This window comes from Poecilia mexicana, unplaced genomic scaffold (genome assembly GCF_051168715.1).
Source record: "Poecilia mexicana isolate PSO_F unplaced genomic scaffold, ASM5116871v1 scaffold_2, whole genome shotgun sequence".
Taxonomy (NCBI): Eukaryota; Metazoa; Chordata; class Actinopteri; order Cyprinodontiformes; family Poeciliidae; genus Poecilia; species Poecilia mexicana.
In genome coordinates, this window is record NW_028263371.1 from 6696845 (window position 1) to 6720365 (window position 23521).

Consider the following 23521-nt stretch of genomic DNA (forward strand, 5'->3'; position numbering starts at 1 on the left):
TCTTCGTTTATTTAGCTCAGCATTCTGCCATCTGGAGTACCGTTTAAGTTAGAGGAGCTTCACACTACTGTGGATGACTAAGCATTTGTCTTTTTATCAGACTGAAGCAGGAAATTAATCGGAATGAAACGCTTCTGATGCATGAGGAATTCAACAAGGTAAAAAGCAGCTGTGAAAAGATGTGAAGTAATTAGAAATATCACACCAACCTAATCATTTTTATTTTAAACAACAAAAATAATGAGACTGAGCTTTTTTTTGCCATTTATTAAATTTATCATTTTTAGCATTTGACATTAAAGTTGGTTGTATAGGTTCTTGTCCCAACTTTAACTGAATAACACTGACTTAAGTTTTACAACGGTATCACTCTTACTAGAGACTTGTGTCTCTAGTATGGATTTTTAAATGGATAAATTTTTATATTTTTGCTTCAAATATGTTGCTGAAACTCTGGGGTTTAAAACAAACAACCGTCTCAAGATATCAGTAGATGCGTTTCTGTTATAAATTAACACAAAACTACAGTCAGTATCCTGCTAATGTTGAAAAAACACAATTTCACAATTGCGCCGTTTCCGTTGAATACAATTGAAATCATGCAAATAACTTTTTTTTTTTTACGCAATAAGTCATTAAAAAAAAATTGCGCTATCATCCTTCAATTACTTCTGTTTGTCTCCGTGGTTTGCACCAGTGCCAACATCTGTTTGGTCATCATGTGACTCGTGATGCAAAAAATGTTTCCATAAATCAATTTCAATACGGCCTAAAAACCACCTCATCCTAATGCCAAAACTTTGAGTGTTTTGTCAAATTTGACACGTTTCCATTAAGCAAATTTATTTTTGAATTCTCAAATTGCGTAACTATATGGTCGATGGAAAACACAGCTACTGTGTCATTCTAGGTGATAAAAATGATTAATTGATTTTAAATAGATTTTTGAGTAAATTCCATAGAATAGTCAGGATACATTTGGCTCACAATAATGACTTTCATTGTAGAAGCTTGCTAAAGGTTTCATAGATCCCATATCTGTTAAAATTGCTCCTTTTTGTGTTTCCAGAAATAAAATACAGGTTTCATAAATGTCAAAACTTTTGTTTCTTTTTAAGTCTGTGTTGAATTATCCAGTTAAGGTTTAATTAAAACTTTGTTATACGAATGAATGAATGTGGTTCAAATTTAGTTACTTTAAGTAACAACCCTTAGTTACTTGAGCGTTGTTGGCAGATAACATTTCAATATTCTCAGTTTCTGCAAAAATCTTGTATTGTGTCCTTCACATTGTCACATTTTCTGTATCTTACTGTACATAGAACCGAAAATGGTTCATAAAAATGATTTAAGTGTCTGGGTTCTGTCGTCGTCGCCAGGCTTTTTTTTTTTTTTTTTTTTCTTTAATGAACCGACTCCAACACAGCACTGCAACTAAAAAAAAAAAAAGACATTGTTTTAAAGTAAGTCTTTAACATTGATGGAGCTAATACCCAAAGCCCGAAGTGATGGCTTAAACTAATACAGCAACAACAGCCAGTGTTGTTGTTTGTTGCTTTTTAATTATCACTGAACCAGTGGCCTTTTGGGACTTGATCATGTTGTAATGGCCCGCAGCATCTGCTCTGATCTCACATCTACACCCAACAAATAAGCCACGTTCAGGGTCAGCGCTTCCGAGTTGCCGCATGCAGGACGTTGTCGAGTGCGAGTGTATTCATCTCTGTTCCCACAGTTTATCTCATCAATGTCTGTTTGCGTCGAGTTTAAATGGCATTGGTGATAAATTTCTTTCTTCTCTCCGTCGCTCATCTACAAATACTGAATCACATTAGATTTGTCCTTTATCAAGGCAATTGCACAGCAGACTAATTAATAAATCACATCACCACGGTAACAGCAGGCGCAGGTCAATGTGACACGCTGGGGAGGAGGTATAAATTTGTTTTGTTTGTTTAAAAAAATGCGTGTGTATAGAGATGTGACATTAGCTTATCCAGATATCACTTGTTGTATAAAAAGACCATAATTATATAATTGAAGTGTTAAAGCGAACTAATTTGTGTAGTTTTTGTGCTTGCTAATTATCACACTGGGTTTATGGGGGAAAAAAAAAATAAAGCAATGTTTTGAATGATCGCACTTCAACACACATTAATGATAAAGCTGCAAAAAGCATGGCCGATATCAGCCGATCTCAGGAGATATTGTATTACATCACCCAGGACTGCACGCTGCTTACGGATCTAGCACAAAATGAGGTTCATGTAAGCATCTGATTTAAGGTACATTCAATGATGATAAACACTTAGCACTATTCTGTTCTTGTCTTTTTTTCATTTTTTAAAATATGATCTCCTAAGAAGGTATCCCAAGTCAATGTGGGGAATTTCTTTCAAGCAAAATAACTTGCATTCATGATCTCATTTTTAAATAGTTTCTCATCTTATAGACTTCCATTACTGTATTTTCCAACCTATTGGAAAATTCACTTTCCTGCTTACTTCTGTACTTCTATGTGGGTCTCTACAGCGTCTAAAAACAGTTTGAGTTAAAAAAAAAAAACAAAACTATCATTTCACTTTCTGCCAGTAAGCTAACGTTTTTTTTTTTTTTTGGTGATTGGAAAACGAGCAGTTTCAAAAACCTACCGATTTGAGTCAGTCAGCGGGCGCTACCCCATTACCTAGCAACCCAAGCAGAGCTCATGCCAATGGACCAAGAAAGTATAACTGGTCCCTTTTTTAATGACCATCAGGTCCTTTCAATTTTCAATTGCCAAGTTTTTGGATTTTATCTGAACTTTTGCTCAAACTTTAGGTCTGGGGTTCTGGTGTCTTAAACCACTTCCATTTTTTGGTTATCAAGAGTTAAACAAAACATCAAACTAGTAGTTTAGAAAAAAAAAAGAGAGAGTAATTTCAGGAAAAAAATAAACTTGCTTTCAATGACTCATTCTGTTATATTGGCATTACTTCAAAAAGTAAGAAATTCAATAAATCTCTAATTTAGTTATGAGATCAGACAATACTTTTAATTTTCAGCTTACCAATTTCTCCTTATATTGAAAACAATGTTCAGCTGAAGGTTAAACATTGCACAGCAGACATGGCTTTCTAAAAATATTTAAAATGCTCCCACTCCAGTTCAGAAATTAAAAATCAACACATCATCTAATTCCCACTCCTTAATATAAGCAAAGATGCATATTTGACTGCACAGTTATTTCCACTGCCACATTGCAGCAACAATGACTCATGTTTTAAGTCTGGACTCTCTAAAACTGCCATCAAGAGTTGGTGCCCCTAGCAGCCCTGCTTTGAATAAGCAGGCAGAGAAACAGTGACTTGATGGATGGATGAATGCATATTTCTAGAAATGCAAAATATTGCACCATTAATATTCAAACAAATTCACAACAGTGCATAAGTTTTTTCTGTTGAGTAAATTTAGTGAAAAAAGATAACAGTTTAGCACTAATGTACTGAAATAGGCCTCAGGATAACAAAACTACAAAATTTGAATTCATAACCTACAGCGACGGCGTGTCATGGTGAGACAACATGGCATTCATTTGACAAGAAAACACTCATCCCGGCTGCTAGAGGCTGAAGAATTGACTTGGGATATAAATATTTGTGATATCTCTAGGGAAAACCAACGTCTCTCGGTGATGGACGGAGGAACTGACACTCTCCAAACTCGACAGACAGATCATAAACGGAGTATTGAGGGATATTGTGGCTGTTTTTGAATTGGCCTTCACAACAACTTCCTCAGACGTACTTCCATTCATCCGGCAATAGTTTCAGATCAGCTTTTAAACGAGCAACTCAGCTCTGACTGCTTTGCTGACATGAACATAAGTTACTGATGAAAGCTTTTTGCAGCCACTGAGTTTTAAGATACATTTCATCAGCACTGAAAACAAAGTGCTCGGTTGTCATCAAGGCCGTCCTTGAATAGTGCCGCTTGTGTTTGGTTCTGTACCGAGTCAGTGGTGGCATTTCAAATCATAATACTATTTATTTGTGAATAAAAATGTCAGGTATTTTATTTAAGACAAACAAGTGTAATTTGTATGCGTTGTGTATTCACAGATCTGAAAGTTACACAACCAAAGGCCAAATTTCAGGAAAAAAAAAATCATCTGTTTCCTGTGGAAGTTCTTTGTGTCTCAGTATTTGTAGCATGACATTGAAATTCCATCCAAGCATTTTATTGAAACTTAATAGAGGGAGAAAAAAACAGAGTAAACATGTTTGCAAAGAAGAAAACAAAACAAAACAAATTTGACCTTAAAAGCTACAGAATATTAGACATCTCAAATATTAACTGTGGAGTAGAATCACATAGGATAACAGAAGCTTTTCAGGAGTAATTTTATGGCTGGATGTGTGCCGTTACAATGGCATAAAGAATAGTAAAGAAACTACAGGAAGATCAAATTTGAGTCGCACAGTCAGTTGCCTGTCTCCATCAGTAATTTCGTTATCTCCCGACACTTTTCTTTTACTCTCTTTCAAGCCTGCTTTGTCAGCTAGTCACTCCTCGTTCCATTATACGGCACAGGGGCTCAGAGGGTGATATACGAGCGCTCCATAGAGCAACTTGGACATGAGAGACTGCTGGACATACATTACGCACATCACTCACACTTTCAGACTCTCGTCCGAACTATAAAGTGAGCTTTGAGAAAGGCGGCCTGGATGACAACACACAACTCAATTAGGATAGAGGTCAAAAAGGAATGAAAGCGCAGTGAATGATGGCAACGAAGAAGACGAGTGAAAGGGAGACGGAGGAGCAGGTAATAATTTAACAGTACAAAAGAGAGCAGAAAGTAGAAGTAGACATCTTTTTTTCTTTATTTTTACACAGTCCTTCGTCTCATATGGTGCTTTATTTTGTTAATTCTTACTGACCGAAAACAAGAGAAGTTTTGGTGTGATTTAACACCAAAGCAACAAGAAACTTGAGGCCAAAAACTGACAAAGCCTTGTTGCTCAGGCATTGAGAATTGTGTTATTGTAAACTTCTGGTTGTTACTTCATATGTCAGACTCTTTCAAGAAAAAATAGATTTCCTTTTTTCTCCTTGCTTGTTAGAGGTAACAAGAAAAAAAAGTTTTTACAGGCTTTCTGTCATGAGGTGAAGGACTTTGTTTCTTGTTCTGTATCATTTTCAGGTGATGTTTTGAGTCTTGATTATTGTTCTTGTGCACCGTGGTTCCATTTATCTCCCGTTTTTCATGTAACACCTATTGCTGAGTTGCTTTGTCAGTTTTTGGCCTCAAGTTTCTTGTTGCTTTGGTGTTGAATCGTGTTTGTCTTAAGGGTCGTAGTTACTCCTCGTGTCCTGTCATTTGACAACGTTTTGTCATTCGTTTTTCATTCATTTTGCTCTGCTATTGCTCATCTTCACCAATCTGACTCGCCTGTTTTCAGTCCGGGACTTATTAAAACCCTAGTAGTTTGTTTTTGCTTGTCGGATTGTTCTGTGCTTTTTGCACCTTGCTCAGCCTGCTTACACTCTATTTTTCCTTGTGTAGTTTCTGTTTGGTTATCCTTGCTGCTGCTGCTCCTTATTGTAAGGTTTTGCAATGTGTTATCAAAGTACTGCTGATTTCCAATTTACTTTGGGTCCTCCGCTCATCAAAACATGACACTTTCTTTTTAAACACCTCAAGAGTCCCATTTTTCTCAGTTAAGAACTTGTTGCACAATATGGTGATAACTCTTAGGCTATTGATCAAGACCATTTTAAAACTTGAAATAGATATTCATAATGTTTAGAGTTGACCAAAAGATACAGAGAAGAAAAATAAATCTGGCTGGACCTTCTGTCATGTGAGAAGTTCCTGAAATGTTTGTTTTAGTCATGATGATTGATGTGCCATAACCACTCTCAATTGGTTCTTTTTACAATCATGTTGTGTATTTTGATTTACATTAGGAAGTTTGAATAAAAACAAGCATTAAAGCAGAAGAAATGGGTATGTCCCATCAAAATGACTCTAAGCTGCTTTAACCAGTGTTGCCTTTAATTGGTAATACATTTTGGCATCAACCATTTGCAGATGTAAACAGAACAGCTAAATAATGGCTGATGGAGGTGTTGAAGAACATTGAAGGAAAAAAAAACAGTAAGATATGCTAATTGGTATGCTTGCTGAGAAACCCAATCAACATTTATTGCTTTGTATTTTGGACATTTAGATTCTGGGCCAACATGTTCAATAACCAATTATATGAAAGATTTAGTAAGATGCAACATGTCAAAATTTCAAATAGGGGAGTTTGTTACAGCAGATATCTAACAATCCACTTGGTAACACTTTATTTGAAGGGGTTTGCATAAGACTGACATGACACTGTCATAAACATGACATAACACCTGTCATGAACATGAAGAAGTCTTTATGAATGTTTATGACAGTTGTCATGAAGCGTCATTTGGTAAATGACACTTTTAATGCAAAGTTGCTCTAAAAGTTGCATTAAAAGTCTATTAAAAGTGCCAACTTTGCATGATTTTGTAAATTATGATAATTTAATGCAAAGTTGGCACTTTTAATGGACTTTCAATGCAACTTTTAGAGCAACTTTGCATTAAAAGTGTCATTATTTACCGAATGCCACTTCATGACGACAGTCATAACCATTCACAAAGACTCTTTCATGTTTATGACAGTGTCATGTCATTCTTAAGCGCATCCCTTCAAATAAAGTGTTACCATACCTGGTAAACACTTAACAGCCATTTTGGATTTTGAGTTTGGGTTTGGTAATTTTCCAATATCCCCATATTTCCTTTTGGAATGTTGAACTTCTTCCACCTTCCTGTCAATTCTTCCTGGATGACTTTGGCAAATTCCAATTTTCTTCACCAGTGAGAATAAACGACAACAAAAAATCCATCTTTTAATCAAACATATCCAGCAGACAGCTGTGTTTATTTATTTATTTAAAAAACTCCATCAGTTTTCCAATTCAGCAACATTCAAGGCAAGATGAAAAACAGTGTGACAGGAGATTAAGAATGGTCAACCTTTGTGATTGTGTGTTACTACTGTGATATTGAAGATGCGAGCTAGTGCTCCCACAAAGTGCAATTCAGCACATGCTAAAGAAGAGTCTACATGGAGAGGTAAACTGAAAAAAGTCACCTGTGTGCCTTCGTATGAATGCTTGCTGAGGATCTGGTGAGAGCAGAGATGATGGAGGAGGCTGCCTCACTAAGCAGGGTCATAAAGTCGCTGTGCTGATTCTGTCAGCTCAAAATATTTACCATCCCTTAGTCTCTGTCTCTCTCCACTCTCTCACATATGTAGAGGTACAAGTATGCACACATGCAGGCATGAGATGTACTTACAGCAGGCGTCCATCACACTCCTCACAGCGTGCATGCCCTTGGTTATCGTCTCTCTCGCCCTTATGGATTACGGGCTGCATTTCTCTGTCTCGAGTATTGCTATCTTGTTTTCACACTGGCACATGCGGATGCAGAGCGTAGCCTCCACCACTGTCTTACCCGCTCTAAGAAAAAACACAGTGGGAGGGAGAAACATTTATTTTCTTGTCCCTTTTTTCAATGTCAAGGCGTTTACACCAGCTAACAAATACCTTTGAATAAACTCTTTTTTGTTGTTGTTTTTATTTAATTTTTTACATTTCCATCCCCTCTGACCATTATTCTGTTTCCAATCTATTCTAAAGTTATGATGTCTCTTAAAACACTGTCGCACATGCCTAGCCTTCCTTTCACGGTGATAAACCGCAGCAAAGATTTGTACTGTGAACAACAGGCTTGGTAATATATTTTCAATAAAAATGTTAACTTCATGTGGCAGCGGAGATGTGAGCCAAACAAGATGAAAAGGCTTGTGTTTGAAACTTTTTCAAGTAACTTTAAGAAAACCGAGTTAGTAAATCTTCACTGTCCTCAAATATGTCTACATGAGAAGAGTATGAACATTTGAAGATACGTTTTTCTGCACTTCTATGAGAACAACACTTGAACTAATATTTGATATTGAATTCAAATGGTACACTGAATTGAGCATTGCTCAAGCTTTCATTGGTCAAACTGGAAGAAATATATCGCAACTGGAAAACTTGCAGGACATCAACCAGGCAGTATGGGCAAGGAGGGGAATAATAAGAGAAGCTGCCAAGAGGCCATTGGTGAATCTGGAGAAGATTCAAATCCGACCTCTGCAAGAGTAGCAAGAAGACATTACCTGTACAAACAGAAGCCACAGGAAGTCCAGAAATTTGCAAGTCATATAGAAGGACACAAGTATTTGAAAGAACATTTCTCCGCAAATGTAACTTTCATGTTTTATGCAATTGGAATTACTCGATGCAAAAGTCCATCCATCAATCCATCCAGTGTAGTTGTCAGGCAAATGCATGTCCACATCTCCATGGTAATCACATGAGAACAGCTGCTCATCAGTTTTTGTTCTGATTTTCAAACATATGCCCGCTCTGCTATTTATAATTCTTTTAATCAATTCCTGAGAACAGAAACGGTTCTCGCCTCTATTAGTGTTGATGGCGTCTACCATGCTTTGCTTCTTCACAAAGACATTGGAAAGCATCAAATCAACTGAATTTTGCTCGTCGGAGAAAAAGGGAGAGGCTCGGAGTGAAAACCAGGCATGAATATTTGAAGAGTCGGAATAGCAATGCGAGTGAATCCAAGGAACATGAATATGCTTACAGCTCTGACAGATCTACACATTACACTAAACCAGCACAAGAGTAGCAGCGAACAGTTCAAATCTAAATCATTATGGATACGGCGTCTGCAGGGCAAATTGACCATATTCCCTTAAATCTTGTCAATACAACTGCTGTCAATCGGGTTTCAGCAATATGCGGGGTTCTTTCCCGTCTAATGGTGTGTAAAACTCTAGTTATTCTTAAAGACTTGCCACACCTGATTATCATAAAATAGCAAATTAGTTTTTAATCACTTACTGAATATGGTAAATGGCCTGCCCGTACTTGCGTAGCGTTTTATCAAGTTGAGAGGACCCCAAAGCCCTTCACACTACATTCATTCACCCATTCATGCACACACATTCACACACTGATAATGGGAAGTTCCATTAGTCCCAAGACAAAGGACACAATTCAGCATGTTTTTAAAGGCTGTTATCAAAGTTTACAGCAGTCTTTGTTTTCTCTCTGTAGTTCTGCTGTTAGTTGATAATGCATTTAGATGTAAAATGATTTTTATTCATTTCATGTAAAGAAATGCACTTGTTTTTAGTATTTTGGTCACTGACCAGATCAAATGAGGGTAAATGGGCAAATTTGCATTGCTGACTGACTGGTGCATCATTAATTTAATTGTATGTTTTTTTATGAACATGTAATCAGAAACACTATTTCCACTGATTGCAGTTTGGACTCTTATGAAGTATTAGAAATTATGATCCAAACTAATATAACTCCACCTGCTGGTAGATGATATTTACTGGAGCCACAACCACTTTCCCTTAGTTCAAGACAACAGAGATGACAGAAGGAGCTTATGTGTCTTGTCAGCGCTTTCACTTCATATTCATTTAATGCTTTGAAGATGCTTTATTTTTATGATCTGATGGTGTCATTTCTGCTAACAGCCTTCTGTAGCCTTCAAATGGATGAGAGTCTTCACTCTATCCCATCCACACAAAGACGGATATGTTTTTCTTAAACAAATATTGTACCTCAAAGAGGCTGTACAGTGACTCATAAACCATAGAAAAAAACAAAAACAACAACAACTTGGTTTTAAATACGTATTTCCTCAAGTGTCCAGCTTTCTTCTAACCCATCAGGTAAAACAATTGTTCACACACAACCCTCCACTGCTGACCCACTTCTTTGGGAATCCTCTGCAAAGCCACCAGGTTCACTCTCCTTTCCAAACTTCTTTGTCTTGAACAGAAGTGGTTTGTCTGCCGGAGAAGAGAACCTGTTGTTTACCTCGTTACTCTTCCTCTTTACCTAAATCTTTCAAACCACTTCTTCACACTTGCTAATGAAATGGCAGAAAAGCTAGCTAATGAATCAAGCACTGTTCCTCCCTTACAGCAACCACAAATTATTGATAAACCAACAGAAGCTTTAAGCCCCAATGAGTGTCAATGGTCACTTCTGTCCGGGTCTGTAACTTTCTCCAACATAATTGGCTAAAATGCACCATTTACCAGCAATATGATGCCTCAGTTTTGTTCCTTCTGCCCCAGACCTTTCCCCACAAAATCTACCTCTCCTCTTCTCAAGCTTTATAGTTCAGATGAAGACTTTTCCTGTTCAACAAAAAAATCTTGAGAGTCCAGTTCACCATTTTCCCCAAACATTTTATTTATAGGGTACTCCATAATCAGGAACATAATTTTTTTTTAATGTCAGTACGAGATAGTTTTCAGGATTGACTGTTATTTTGGAGAACTTTACATTTTTGCTCTGCAAATTTAGTTCTCCAACTCGGCCCCAAAGTATTCACATACCATCTTTGTTTACCTAATTGACTGCAAAAAGCAGAACATTGCACTGAAGATTCCATCATTACGTTTCAGATTTTTATTGGGAATAAATTAAGGATACCTTGGAAATTTTCCTCCACTATTATACACTACTTTGGCACGATCTATTACAAATAATCACATCAACATACATTGAGGCTTGTGGTTGCAATGTGACATTATAGGAAAAGATCACAAAGGGTTAAGATGGTAGGCAGTGCGTGAAATATTCTTCTCACAAAAACTGCTATCATCTCTTTATCGCACAGCGGCTGTTTTATTTACTTTCAACTTCTGTCTAATGAAAGGTTTTAACATATACTTATCTCCTCTGTAAGAGAGTAGCCATGGAGCAGAATTTTTAACTGGCAATTTGAAAACACATTAACTCCATTAAGCTCATTCATCCTTCAGCTGCCCACCAAAGTAAACATCCCTTTTAGCAGCAAGTGACTGAATAAGCACTTTATAAGTAGACAGCTGCTCCATAGTGAAGTAACTTCCTCACTGACCAGGTGGATGGCCCATCAAAGTATTTCTGTTTTCCTCACCTGCTTTTTTAAAAAAAAAATTCTCCACACTATTATTTTGTTGTGCTGTTTGTTGCTCAAGTTTGGCTTCTCTCATCTTCTCTCTCCATTTTCATCACCCACTAATTAGTCTCATGGGTCCTGAACAAACGAAAGACATCAGTAGCTGGAGATGAATCTAGACAGAGACAAATGAGAGCAACTTTTCTGGAGCATCTATAAATAGATGTGATAGTAAAGCTGTCCCCTTTGCGCTAAAGAAGCCTTTACAAAAATGCAAATATCAGACGAACTGTTAATTTAAGAGTAAGGAAGAGCATACTTTGCATTCCATGAAAAAAAAAAAAAAGAATAATATTTTATGTTTAGAAACCCTAAGAACATTTTTTTGGATTGTAGTTCAATAGGTTTGTAAAATGAAAGAGGGAAAAACTTACAAGAGAAAAAAAAAAGTTTAAAACAAAAAAAAAATGCAGTGGATAGTTTAGTCCATCATCCATGTTGATTTTGAATGCAATTTTTCCGAGTGAGAGAACACAAATAGAGTAAAGTACAACTGTGTCTGTGCTGTAGCTACCTTTCAAAAACGGATTCAAAGACAATATTTTCAAAACCATAAAAAAATGTGCGCTTATTTCTTGTAATTGGTGGTTTTTTTGGCTGTTAAGCTAAAATCGTGCAGAAAACGATGCTGAATGTGCAACTCTTTAATACCACATTCAAAATTTTCTATCTTGTTTCTTCAAGGCTAATGTTGCAGTGTTTATTCTTGTACCACACGTTTACGAGGACACCTATTGTTGTCGGTCTGTGCGAATCTTGTGTGTGTGTGTGTGTGAGAGAGAGGGAGAGACGGAAATGGAGCAAGAGTTCTTCTTTCAAAGCTTTCTGTTTAACACAAAGCTCACTGCAGAGCCATGTAAATGTGCTGGAACGCTTCGCTGCTCTACAGTCCTGTTTGTCTAATACAGTGTGTTTAACTGTGAACTCTGCTGCTTGTTTTCTGGTGCGTGTAGTTGCAGTGTGTTAACTCACAGTGTGTCATCTGTTTGTTTATTTTCGCTACATTTTGGGAAGAATGTGTGTGTGTGTTTTGTCCACCTTGGCTGAACACGTGGAATCACACACCGACGGAAGTGGAGAGGAAAAACGTCTGTCCAAATCGACAAACTATGGAGTAGCAAACACATTTCCATTTCTTCCGTTTCAAAATTACACAAATTCTTAGAAAATAATTTTGATACTCTTGATCAAAATTTTAAGACTGATTGAAAAGTGGAAAGAAATCACATTTTGCACTCTTGGCTCGTGAGGTTTTAAGTAGAGCTTCCAAATACAAAACAGAGAAATGGGAGTGAGTAAGTAAACGACCAACCATTGAACTGAAATGGGTTGTTCATCAGCTGAGAAAACGTTTAAGATGACAACATTTAAAAGTCCAGCTCTTTGCAAAAATGCTAATTCAGTGTCCTTTTCTGTCAGACATCCACACTGTAATGCATGGTTGTTTTGTCCATATTGCCTTGGAATGGACACCCTGTCTTGCTTTTATGACCACTGGAGCCTCAGCAGGAGTCTGAAAGGATAAGCGGGTTTAGATGATGGATGGATATAAATAACTCTGGGTTATAGATCCAGGAGGGTCCCCAGTGACAGGCTCCTCCATTTAAGGAGATCTCAAGGCATTCCCCGGCCAACGTCGACATACAGTCCATCCAGTGGGTTCTGGGTATTCCCTGGAGTCTGCTCCCAACACCTACAAAACCAGGAGGCGTCGGGTTCACCGAACATCCACACAAAAAATAAGTAAAAGTTGATTCCGTTTGGTACGGAGAGGCAGGATCTCTGCTCCTGGTTCTATCTAATGAGGAATCTCATCCTGTTACTAAAGCTGCTGGATAAAATGAGCACTAAAGAAGCTCACTGTCCAGTAACAAATGCTTTGGGTTGGGATTTAAATCTCATGACTGCAGTCTGTGGTATATTGCACATCTTATACTTTGCGGTTCTCACTGTTTTTTACATTTTTTTCTGTACTTTGTTGGACAAAATAAATAAAGTAATCCCGATTTTGATATTGGAAACATTACAGCCAGATAAGGGGCTTTTCGGCCTTGACAGACCAACTAACTCTCGTCCCCAAATATAAAAAACATAAAATGATAAAACCTGAATTTTTAGTTTATTCATCAAAAGAACTCACAGAGCGCCGCACATTATAACAGATTCGATCATATCATTTTTCCAATAACTAAAATTTGTGCCTTCATTTTCTCTGCTGTCATGGAGAATAAAAACTGATGCTGGTCATTTAGCACAGCAGGAAACAAACGAGGAAAACAAACGGCGGCGCTGTTCAGAGTGTGATGGGGCAAATGCTGTCCCATTACATCTGGCTTGCTACTTCAAAGTGTTGGTGTGATGAGAAGTGAACCGTAGGATCCACTCGGGGACAAAAACCAACTGATTAATATGAAATTTATGATAGATTTTTTTTTTTCTTGAAGAAGATGGTCTGTAATCATCTGTTTCCTCTTGTTATCACATTATGAGTCTATTAGGTCAGAGACTGGCTTTCTGAGCCTTTTAATCAGTGTGTTTAAATTGATCCAATATTAGATTTTAGATATTAATTACTTTTTTAAATGGATTTTACCTTTGTAACAAAGTCACAAGCTTCCTGATTTCCTCACCACAAGTTTATTAATTTACAGGGCTCTCCATTATTCACCTCCGTGTCTGTGTCGAATCCGTCTTCACCCACTAGTCTGTACATTTATCTTCCACATACATTGTCAGGCAGCACACGTTTACGTTTGATTCCACTGTTCTCCTTTATTTTCAGAGTGCGCCTACTCAATTCTGACCAGAAGGAGAGGAAAACATGCACAAAAACAGCACAACAAGGCAGTAAAGTAAAATTGGAAATCATTTTTACTTTGACTGCTTGGGAAAAATAATACTTTTTCAATACAGTAAATTCTTATAATAAACAATGCCAGCTTGAACTAAACCAATTTCTTGTCTCATAAAAACCGAGAGCACAAGATTAGCTGTTTACGGTGCATCTTTTCAAATCTCCTTAGTGGGTTTTTAAGGGCTTGTTGTGTAGCAAAGGCGACTTGATGCATAAATGTCTTGGTTTTCCAGGATAAACACTTCGGTTTCAGTTTAACTGTTCTGTGGCTTGTGCTTTCCAACTAATTTTTTGCTAAAATGAATACAAGTTTAATTTGTTTTACTTTAAGAATGACATCCAAGTACCTCACCACATCATGGACTCTGTTTGGGAACATAATTCATCAAGTAAAAGTTTGAGTTTTTACATCATGTGTGCAACAGTTATCATGACCGAGTGCTGTTCTTCAAAGTGAATTGGCAAATACCACAATGCTTACTCTTCTCCTTTTCACAAGGTTGACAATTTAAGATTTGTCAACCTTAAATTGACAAATTAAGGTCAATTTGTCAATTGGTCACAAGGATTTTTACACAAATCCTTGTGTAAAAATCCTTTTTACACAAGGATTTTGGTCAAGGGACTGAGATTGCAATTGAAAGAGGCTAATATTTAGGAAATGTTTTGTTGTTTTATGAATAAATATTCAAAACTTCCTCATACTAAATATAGTAGTAAGGTTTCCAAAGCTTCTATAAAATTAACAGGCCCACAGCATCACAGGTGCTTGGGTATGCTTTCAAGTAGGCATATTGTATAATAGATCAATCAGGAGTGTTTCAAGGTGAAAATTCATGTCATTTTGCCAAAAGGACAAAGTTTTAGTAAAAATCTCAGTAACTCTTAAAACGCCATGTTTCAATGGGCAAAAAAATAAAAAATTATCTGAATTTTTATAGATGCCAATATTTGACACATTTAAATAAGTTTTCATTAGCGTAAAACGTCTTTGCCCATTGGTTGTAGCTCTTCTATTGATAAAGCTGCTGCTTTGATAAACGGTACCTATTAGTTACCCTGCTGATCAGTAAGCCCTTCACATTAAGCCACTACTTTAAAAGAAAAGCAAACCAATCAATCAGCCACAGCTATTCAATTATGTTCCATCATGCATTTAATTTATTGCTGTATTTGTATAATCCTGATTTGGAAGTCGCATACTACCAACCACAAAACATTCCCGCAAAAAAGCTAACTGTATTTATATACTTTATGGGAAGCCGGTCTTAAGTAAAGTGCCTGAATTGACTTATGCCTCCATTAGATGTGCTGTGTTTGGTATCCATGGAAATGTGGCTCTTGCTGACATTGTTCTCATGGCTGTAAAGACATTGTGATGTTAATACAGTTAAGTCATGCTGCGCACAGGCTGTGGTGCCCCATAGCATTGATTGATGACCACGCTGTCAGTTCAATCTAAGAAATGCATTGAGAGAGACGGAGAAAGAGGGATTAGTGTATGACAAAAAAAAAAAAAAAATGGGAGGGAGAAAAATGGATTGGCTGAAAACAAAGGGAGGAAGAGAAGGTGTAAACGGAGTTGGTCTGAAAAGCAGCAATGGAAGAGGTGAATTTCAATTTTGAAATGAAATCAAAATAATTGTAGTCGAGTTTAATGTGATCTAAACTTTTTATGTATTTTTCACATAATGGCATTTAAAAGCACAATCCAGTAACTGTTGGCTTCAGTTGTTATGAAAATTCTTTTTATATCAAAAACAACTTAAAATTTGCAGCCATATCTGACACTTTGAAACTGGCCTCTGTCTCTTTAAGAACCTTTTACCTTTCCGACACTCCTACTTCAGCATCACAACACTTCTCTGTGCTGTTCATTGATGCCGTGTGCAACCGTTTTTCAGAAGGTTGTAGCTCAGTAGATCTATAGATCCACCAGGTGTTTGCCGATTGCTGCTGCTGCTAGTCTGGAGGGGCTGAAAAGGGAAGGCACAGGGAAGTGGTGCTGTGTGGGGTGAAAGTTGAGCTGAGGGCCAATGTCTGAAGGTGGAGCTTTGGGGAAATAGATGGGGCACTGTAGGAGCAGACTTTAAGGCACCACCAAATGGTTGGAGATTCAAGGCTAATTCAAACATGTATGAATGAGTTAAACAGTCAGAGTATGCTTTTGATGAGGGAATCACAATATATCATGGTGTAAGGCAGAGGTTCCCAAACTGTGGGGTGCGCCGTGTCATTGCAGGGGGGGCGCGGGAAGCCGTCTGGATAAAAAAAACAAAAAACATGAACACTGTATGCGCTGGGTTTTTACCTTAGAATGGCCAACTCTCTGTTATTCCTATGCCAATTTGATACAGTAGAGGCTTCCACACTTCCCATATTTGTGTCCTCTGTCACTTTTATCAGCAGTTAAAACTGTTTAATCCAATGTTAACATGTTGTAACCTGTTTTTCCGAGCCGCCTTTAAACGCAACATGAGCGCTACGACGCTCGCGCTGGGTTTCCACCTGTGAAGGAGACCTGCTGCTGCTGGGCGTAGCTACAGGTGTGTTAGAAAATGTTTGGAAACCACTGGGGGGCACAGAAGAAAAAGTTTGGGAACCACTGGTGTAAGGCTTAAAAAATGTCTATTTGGCATAATGCCTCCTTTTAAGACTTTCAGATTACGTTGCTTTGACTTGGGTATTTTATCAGGCTTTCTGGTTAGTCCTCCACTTGTAACCTCCCCATAATACACATGACGAAGTTATCGACGGCTTTAAGGTGTTGCACAGTACTTTGTATTACAATGTTTTGTCATGCATGTCACATTTTATTGAAATTTGGAACCTTTTAAACCTTAAATCATAATCTCAGCAGCTGCCATCAACGTTGACTGAAGTAACGATGCAAACGGGGAAACTAGCTGAATGCAATTTCAGCAATTCAGTCTTCAAGCTTTCAAGCATCTTTGAGCTTAAACACAAACGTTAATTCAATTTATTTTGAATCATTTTGAAGAAAGAAATGTCATAAGCATTGTTGGAAAAAGGAGCCAGAGGGCTTGAATAAAAAAAATATGCTCGATGATATTTCCTTTGGTGCGTTTGTTTGTTGTTTGACAGCACGAGTGTGTCATTTGTTTGTTTGTTTGTTTTTTTCTCTGCCATCTCGCAGAAAGCATACATTGTCAAATCACTGAGTTAAAGCGACAGGCATGAAAACAATGCCGGGCTTTGAGTGAAATGATACGGAAATTCAGATGTATCACAGCGAATGACTCATTGGCACAGCCAGTTACAGTAAATCACGGAGGGACTCGGGGACTGGAAATTGACAAAATGTAGCCGCAAACACTCTCCAGAAGTACGGGGGTGATGTCATTCCATTTATTCTGTTGTCATCTATATCAGTGATTCTCATTGCTCGACTTGGTCGCACTGCAGAAACGACCATGCAACAAACACACGCGGTGCACGCAAACGCACACCGAGATCCTTCTGGACACCTATTGATTCTTGCTGTTTATGCTTGAAGGAAAAATTATTAGCATTCTAGGGTCACCACAGAAAACTCTTCTACACACGGCAACATATCGGCACAGGAACAAACACCGCTATTGATTCAGCTGGGATGCTGAAAACAGAGACAATATGCCCGGTACCCTATCCCAACTCTGTATTATCAAATGCTTTTATGTTGATCCGTAGGTTTTGTCTGCATAAAGTGATCAGAAACATGTAAAAGGGTTTAGACCGCCTACTGTGAATCACGACTGTGAAAAGGAAAAACATCATTAGTCCATTATCCTGCTTGACAAACATTAAGCCCTCTTTCTGCTCGACTTTGATGCATGTCCCCAATCCAGATTGTGCTTACAGATAAATTGGTTGGATTACACCTGAATCGAGAATATTGAATGCTTGTTCAACATGCAAATTTTAAAGTAGATTTATCTTCCTTTGCTAAGGAACAAATTGGAATATGTACCACGTTCCCCACATTGGTTCCTTTTAATCTTGTATGAAATTAAATTCTTTCCCCTCCATTACAAGAGCGACGCGAGCCTTTTTAGGTATTAATAATTGCTACACATGCAGTATTCTGATTGAATTCATGCTTCGTTGTTAATGCTTTCAGACGTATTCCTGTGCACCGCTGCATGTGTTTTGGTTGATTAGGTTTCCGATGAATCTTGGATGCATTTCACTTGTGTTTTTCCTCAGTCTGGACGTGGTTCAGTCAGCAGGTATTAGGTTACTTTGTGGAAAATATCTCCTGATGTACAGAGGAAACCACACATCTGTGTTGGACTTTATGAAACTGTCCAACTCTGTACAGCTACATGAAGGCTGCAGCATGTGCATTTCTTAAAGATCCTTTTTTCTCTCTCTCTTTTTACTTGAATACTACAGGAGTCACTGTCAGTGACAGTAACAGTATAGTGTGAAACAGAAAACCTGTGAAAAAAATGGAATCCAAAACAGCCCATCAGAGCCAAGAAGAGGGCCTTAGCGCTGTCATTCATCCTTGTGTACGTGTTGATCGTAACTTCCCTTCTTGATAGGCTACATCTAGCTTTCCACATTGGATCCTGCCATGAATGCTTAGGCCAGTTAGCTTAGCCACAGGTGACTGCGGATAAACAGTTTTCCTGGAACGCTAAGTTTTCTCCGCCATTAACACAATGAGCAGTTCGTACATGAGCATCATTGACGTCTTCATCACAATCCTCTTGGCTTTGATTGCTTGTTTAGTACCGACTGGGAGAAGTGCATATCTGCACTGGGACGTGAAAGAGGAGGTATATTTTTCATCACAGATTGTCTGTCTCATGTTATGTGGTGACAGTTTTTACAAATATAAAACAAAAACATAATTTAGGGAAGTTACATACTGAACTTGCTCTGTTTGGATATTTTTCTCATTGCATGTATGCATTTGGATTAGAATATCGGCTCCAGTGTCCCCTTGCATGCAAGAGTGGTACTGAAAAACCTGAGGAAAGACTTGTGTGCTATTATGTAACTGCACTAGTCACAGAAGTGTGAAACAGTTTCATATTGTAGACTTTACATTGGTCTAATGGAAATGGAAGTTTCTTAACATGGAAAAAAAGCACAGCAGTGAACTATAAATCCTCGTTGTCTAAAAGTTGTTTTAAATTTCACATTGGAACTGACCTTCTTGAATTGAATTGTCTTTAAAACTCCTTTTCACTTAATTTCTTGTTTGCACTCATTTTTTTTTTCTTTCTCTTCAGCAAGTTTAGAGTCAGCAGTTTTCCCAGTCATGGCAGTTTGGTATATTCACTGAGAGAAAGCTTTTATTTGGAAAAGAGAGGGGGGGGGGATCAAAAGCCACTGAGGCGTTAAGGTCATGCAATTTCCGCAAATAAAGACCAAATGCATGCTTGTGCACGAGAGTGAATGTGTGCATGAGACAGAGACTGATGGAGATCGAGAGAAGTGCTAAAGTGAGATAGGAAGTGAATTAGGGAGTACAAGGAAGGGAGCAATAGAGACTTTAAGGTATGGAGAGCAAGGTAAGGAGAGCGAAAGAGTTGGAGAGCCAGATAGGCGAAGATAGTACAGCCCTGCAGCAAGAGTCTGTATCTCTTGCCACCAATGCCTCCACATGCTGCACTTCAACTAATGGACTCTGTCTTCCTCTACTTTCTTATCAGCCCTCTGTGCCTTTTTCCATCCTTCCTTCCTATCTCAAACGTACTCAAAGGTGCGCTATCTTTCCACTTAACGGCTCCACCTCAATCTCATTTTTATCGGGCTTTCGTCTCTCTTTCTCCTCACCACTATCTCACTCTTAAATGCTTCCGGTCTTCTTCTTCTGTCTCCTCCTCGTCATTTTTCATCCATCTCTCCATCAGCAGTTCACCCACACCTCTGGTGTCCTTATCTGTTCACCGAACTGGGTGAAGATCTATTTTTAGACATTTTGCTTTGTCCTGCGTTGGTCCGTCTTCAGCTCTTTTTGGAAGATCCATTGCATTTCTGATGGATTTAACATCTGGTCTGGTCATTTCATTTTCGCTTAACTAAAACACGTTGTTTTAATTGAATCGTTTCAGATGACCCAGGAGCAGTACATCCTGGCGGCCCAACCCAACCCCCTCCACCAGCGAGGGGCGTCGGAGTGCAGTGGCCAGGTCTACCCAGCAGTCGGCATCTACGGCTGGAGGAAGAGATGCTTGTACTTCTTCATCCTCCTCCTACTCGTCACAATGATTGTCAACCTGGCACTCACCATCTGGATTCTCAAAGTCATGAACTTCACTCCGGTAAGAGGCTTCTGCGTGCTTACGTCATTAAAGTGCCAAGGTGTTTTATGGGATTGGCGCAGAAGATGCTTTAAATGACTTGAAAGGGTTCGCTTAAGGTACTGATGCCAACATATGATTGATAATAAAATTAAGAGCAGGTAACTGATGATACCCAAGTAAATCTTAGCATCTCATTGTGTTTCACCCTGATAGCCGTCCATTACATATATGAAATAATAAATCTTATTTCTCTTTTTGTGTGTTTTGGCACAAAACACACAAAGTATTGCTGAAGGGGATTTATTGTTGCAGAGGGCACCTTGTGTTGGAGATAATGTGGCCAAAAAAAGGCAAAGCTTGGTGCAGGATTTTCTCTAAGTTATTGTCTGCTCTTCTCCCTTTATTCACATGTACCTTATCCCATGGAGGGTGGAAATCTCACTCCACAGTTTTGATAATAACTTGCAAGACTGACGGTATCGGTGGAGTGTCACACTTTTTTTAATGCTCACTGCTGTTCTGAAGCCTGGGCTTCTTTTTTTTTTTTTTTTTGCAGATGAAAATCCATGAGCAAAAGGATGGTTAGATCTTATCTGAGCTGTTTGTTCCCTGGTTTTGCTCGCCTCCAAAAGGTTTCCCACTGGAGCAAGCAGTGAAAAATAAAAGTCAAATGGCATGATGCTGAGTAGCTTTGACTGAGGATATACTTTTGTACTTTTGGGTTGTTTTTAAGTGATTTAATCTCCTAAAAAGGCTGAAAATAATAAATGAAAAGAAAATAGAGGGCTTTTAAGGTAGAAACTAACATCCCAAAGTGTTGCTGTCAGTTTTCATAGCAAAAAATGTGATGAAGGCTTGTCGGGATGCTTCAGCAGCACTCCGCTAAAAGAGGATCTTCACAGTGCATTCTCTGGTCAGGGTTTTGGCCAGGAGAGATCCTTAGTGAAATGTAATCTGATATGCTTAAGTTGAGCACATCAGCAGAGATCTATAAGCGCAGGTCGATCTAATTTTGGATTCGGCCTCAGATGCCCTTTCATGGAGCTGCAGCGTTATGCAATTCTGCATAATTTTTTCCTACAGAAAACTGCCATTATCACTTATTCCACACTTTGTGCACATTTCATTGTTATCGGCTGTTGGTACCACAGCCTCTGCTCAAAGGTTGGAAGCGAAAAATGCTCCAAATGGGATCATATGAAATAAAAACACTAGAATTCAGCTAGAGGGAGGAAAAGTTAAAGCAGAAACTCTACCACCAGTCATTTTATGGAGATGCTGGGGAGAATTACTTTTGAATGACTATAACTGATAATTAAATGACAGTAGCTCCCCAATAAGTGAGGATTATGTCTATAAAGTTGGTAGAATGTGTAAAAATGTTTCTTACTATTCAATGGAATTAGCAAGGGTTAATGTAGTCATTCCACTACGATCAGGGATTGCTTGCTTTTTGGATGTTTTATAAACAAGTTTTTATTTTCATAATTATAAACTATCCATACACCTGTTTTGCCTGGTGCACTGAGACTCACAAGATTATATTGTAATTCAAATGAGGTACGTTTTAAATTGTGAACATCTGCTTACTCATCCTAACTTTATATCCCATGTTTTATTATGCAAACATCAGAATATAACTGAACTATATAATTGAAATATTTCTATTTTGAACCATTTCTGTAACATTTCTTAACCTTTAGATGGCCAGCAGGATTATGGGAACCAAAGTCTGATGCTAATACAGGGAACCTCTTGTTTAGGATAAGAGGTGGTGTGAATTACATTTTGGTTAGGAATAGATTCGTAATGGTTAGGGAACACGTCCACGTTAGGAATAAATACTGTTACTAAAACGAATGGAAATGAATGCAAAGTCCCCAAATGGGTAGAAATACAGACCTGTGTGCGTATGTGGCCATGAACATGTCGGCTAAAGCAAGTGTAAAAGACGATCAACATGTCGGGGGTGGTATAGCTTGTGAAATACGAAGAAGCTTGACAAATCCCAAAGGAGTAAAACTTAACCCTATTAAGTTTTTGGCAAAAAAAGGGATAATTTACAAGACTTGGACTGTATTGAAACACTGAGGATGTATTTGATATGCTGTGGCTGAAACTGTACATGGAGGATATTATCATTTGAAGCAGCCAACCGGGTTTCATCTCCACCTCAGGACCTTTGCTGCTTCTCTCTCTCCCTTCTCTTTTCCTCATCTGCAAAGAAAACCCACAGTAAGTGAAGACCACTACTGCCATCACCTTTTTGAAGAAATAAGAAAACTCCTTTTTAATTTTTTTTTTTTAAATATTAACTTTAAACATTCTTCTGTCTTTAACTACACCGAAATGCCATTCTGAAAAAGAAAAATCTGATGGAAGAGTGAATTCTTCACTGATTCTAGTTATGTATTTCAGCAAGTTGATAACATGTTGCTCACCAAGAGCTTATTATTTGCAACAAATAGGCAATCTGTAAATGATCACATAGAGCTGAAGTCTCGTACAGCTACTCCATCCCTACCACAGCTCTTGGCATGGGAAAAAAAAAGAAAGCCCCATTGTGCACATAGAATTAGAAGAAACGGGAGAAGATTTTGCAAAGGGCTTGAGGAAAAACAAAACTATTTGAAGATGGGGCAAGGGAAAGATTAATGAAAATGAGAGGATATTTTTATATGGCTGAGTGGTTGTCCGTCTCCGCATGGTGTAGCTCTAGTGTTTGAACATCCACACTCTTCTCTCTTTCCTGCCCTCTCTGCCTCTCGGGTCCCCAGAGAGTCGGCTAGATATCGGTTTCAGAGTCGGAGGCAAAGTCGGTGGATGCTGAGTTGACACACAGAGTCTAAACTCAATGCTGCATGACTCCTAACAGTGTAACTATATATAGTGTGGTCTTTTTTGTGTGTAGTTTTTAGTTTTTGTGTCTGTAGTTTGATATATATATATTTTTTATATCAAACTGTTTCAAATCTGGTGTTTTAAATTTTTTGTAATTTGATTATTTTTTAAATTCTCAAGATCCCTCCAGGTAAATCACCTAATTGGTAAACCAAACTGTTCTGTGAAGACCTCAGAGAGACAATTAGTGAACTAACAGCATCGTAACGATGAAGGAACACACGAGATATGTCTGGTATGAGGCGGGGTGTGGGAGTTTTAAAGTCGAGCTAGGATAAAACAAAAAAAATGTGAAGCTCTGAACATCCCACCGAGCACCGTTTAATCCGTCTGAAAATGGAAAGAGTTTGATGCAAATGCAAACCTAATGAGATATAGCCGTCCACTT

At 38.1% G+C, this 23521-nt stretch overlaps 1 protein-coding gene across 1 annotated transcript in view; it reads left to right on the forward strand.

Moving 5' to 3' along the window:
• Positions 1–23521, forward strand: part of LOC106907229 (zeta-sarcoglycan-like) — a 206551-nt gene that overhangs the window by 32620 nt on the left and 150410 nt on the right. The window contains exon 2 of the mRNA XM_088009819.1: positions 20041–20250. Within this exon, the coding sequence (XP_087865945.1) occupies positions 20041–20250 (210 nt within the window). The remainder of the gene's footprint in view (positions 1–20040; positions 20251–23521) is intronic.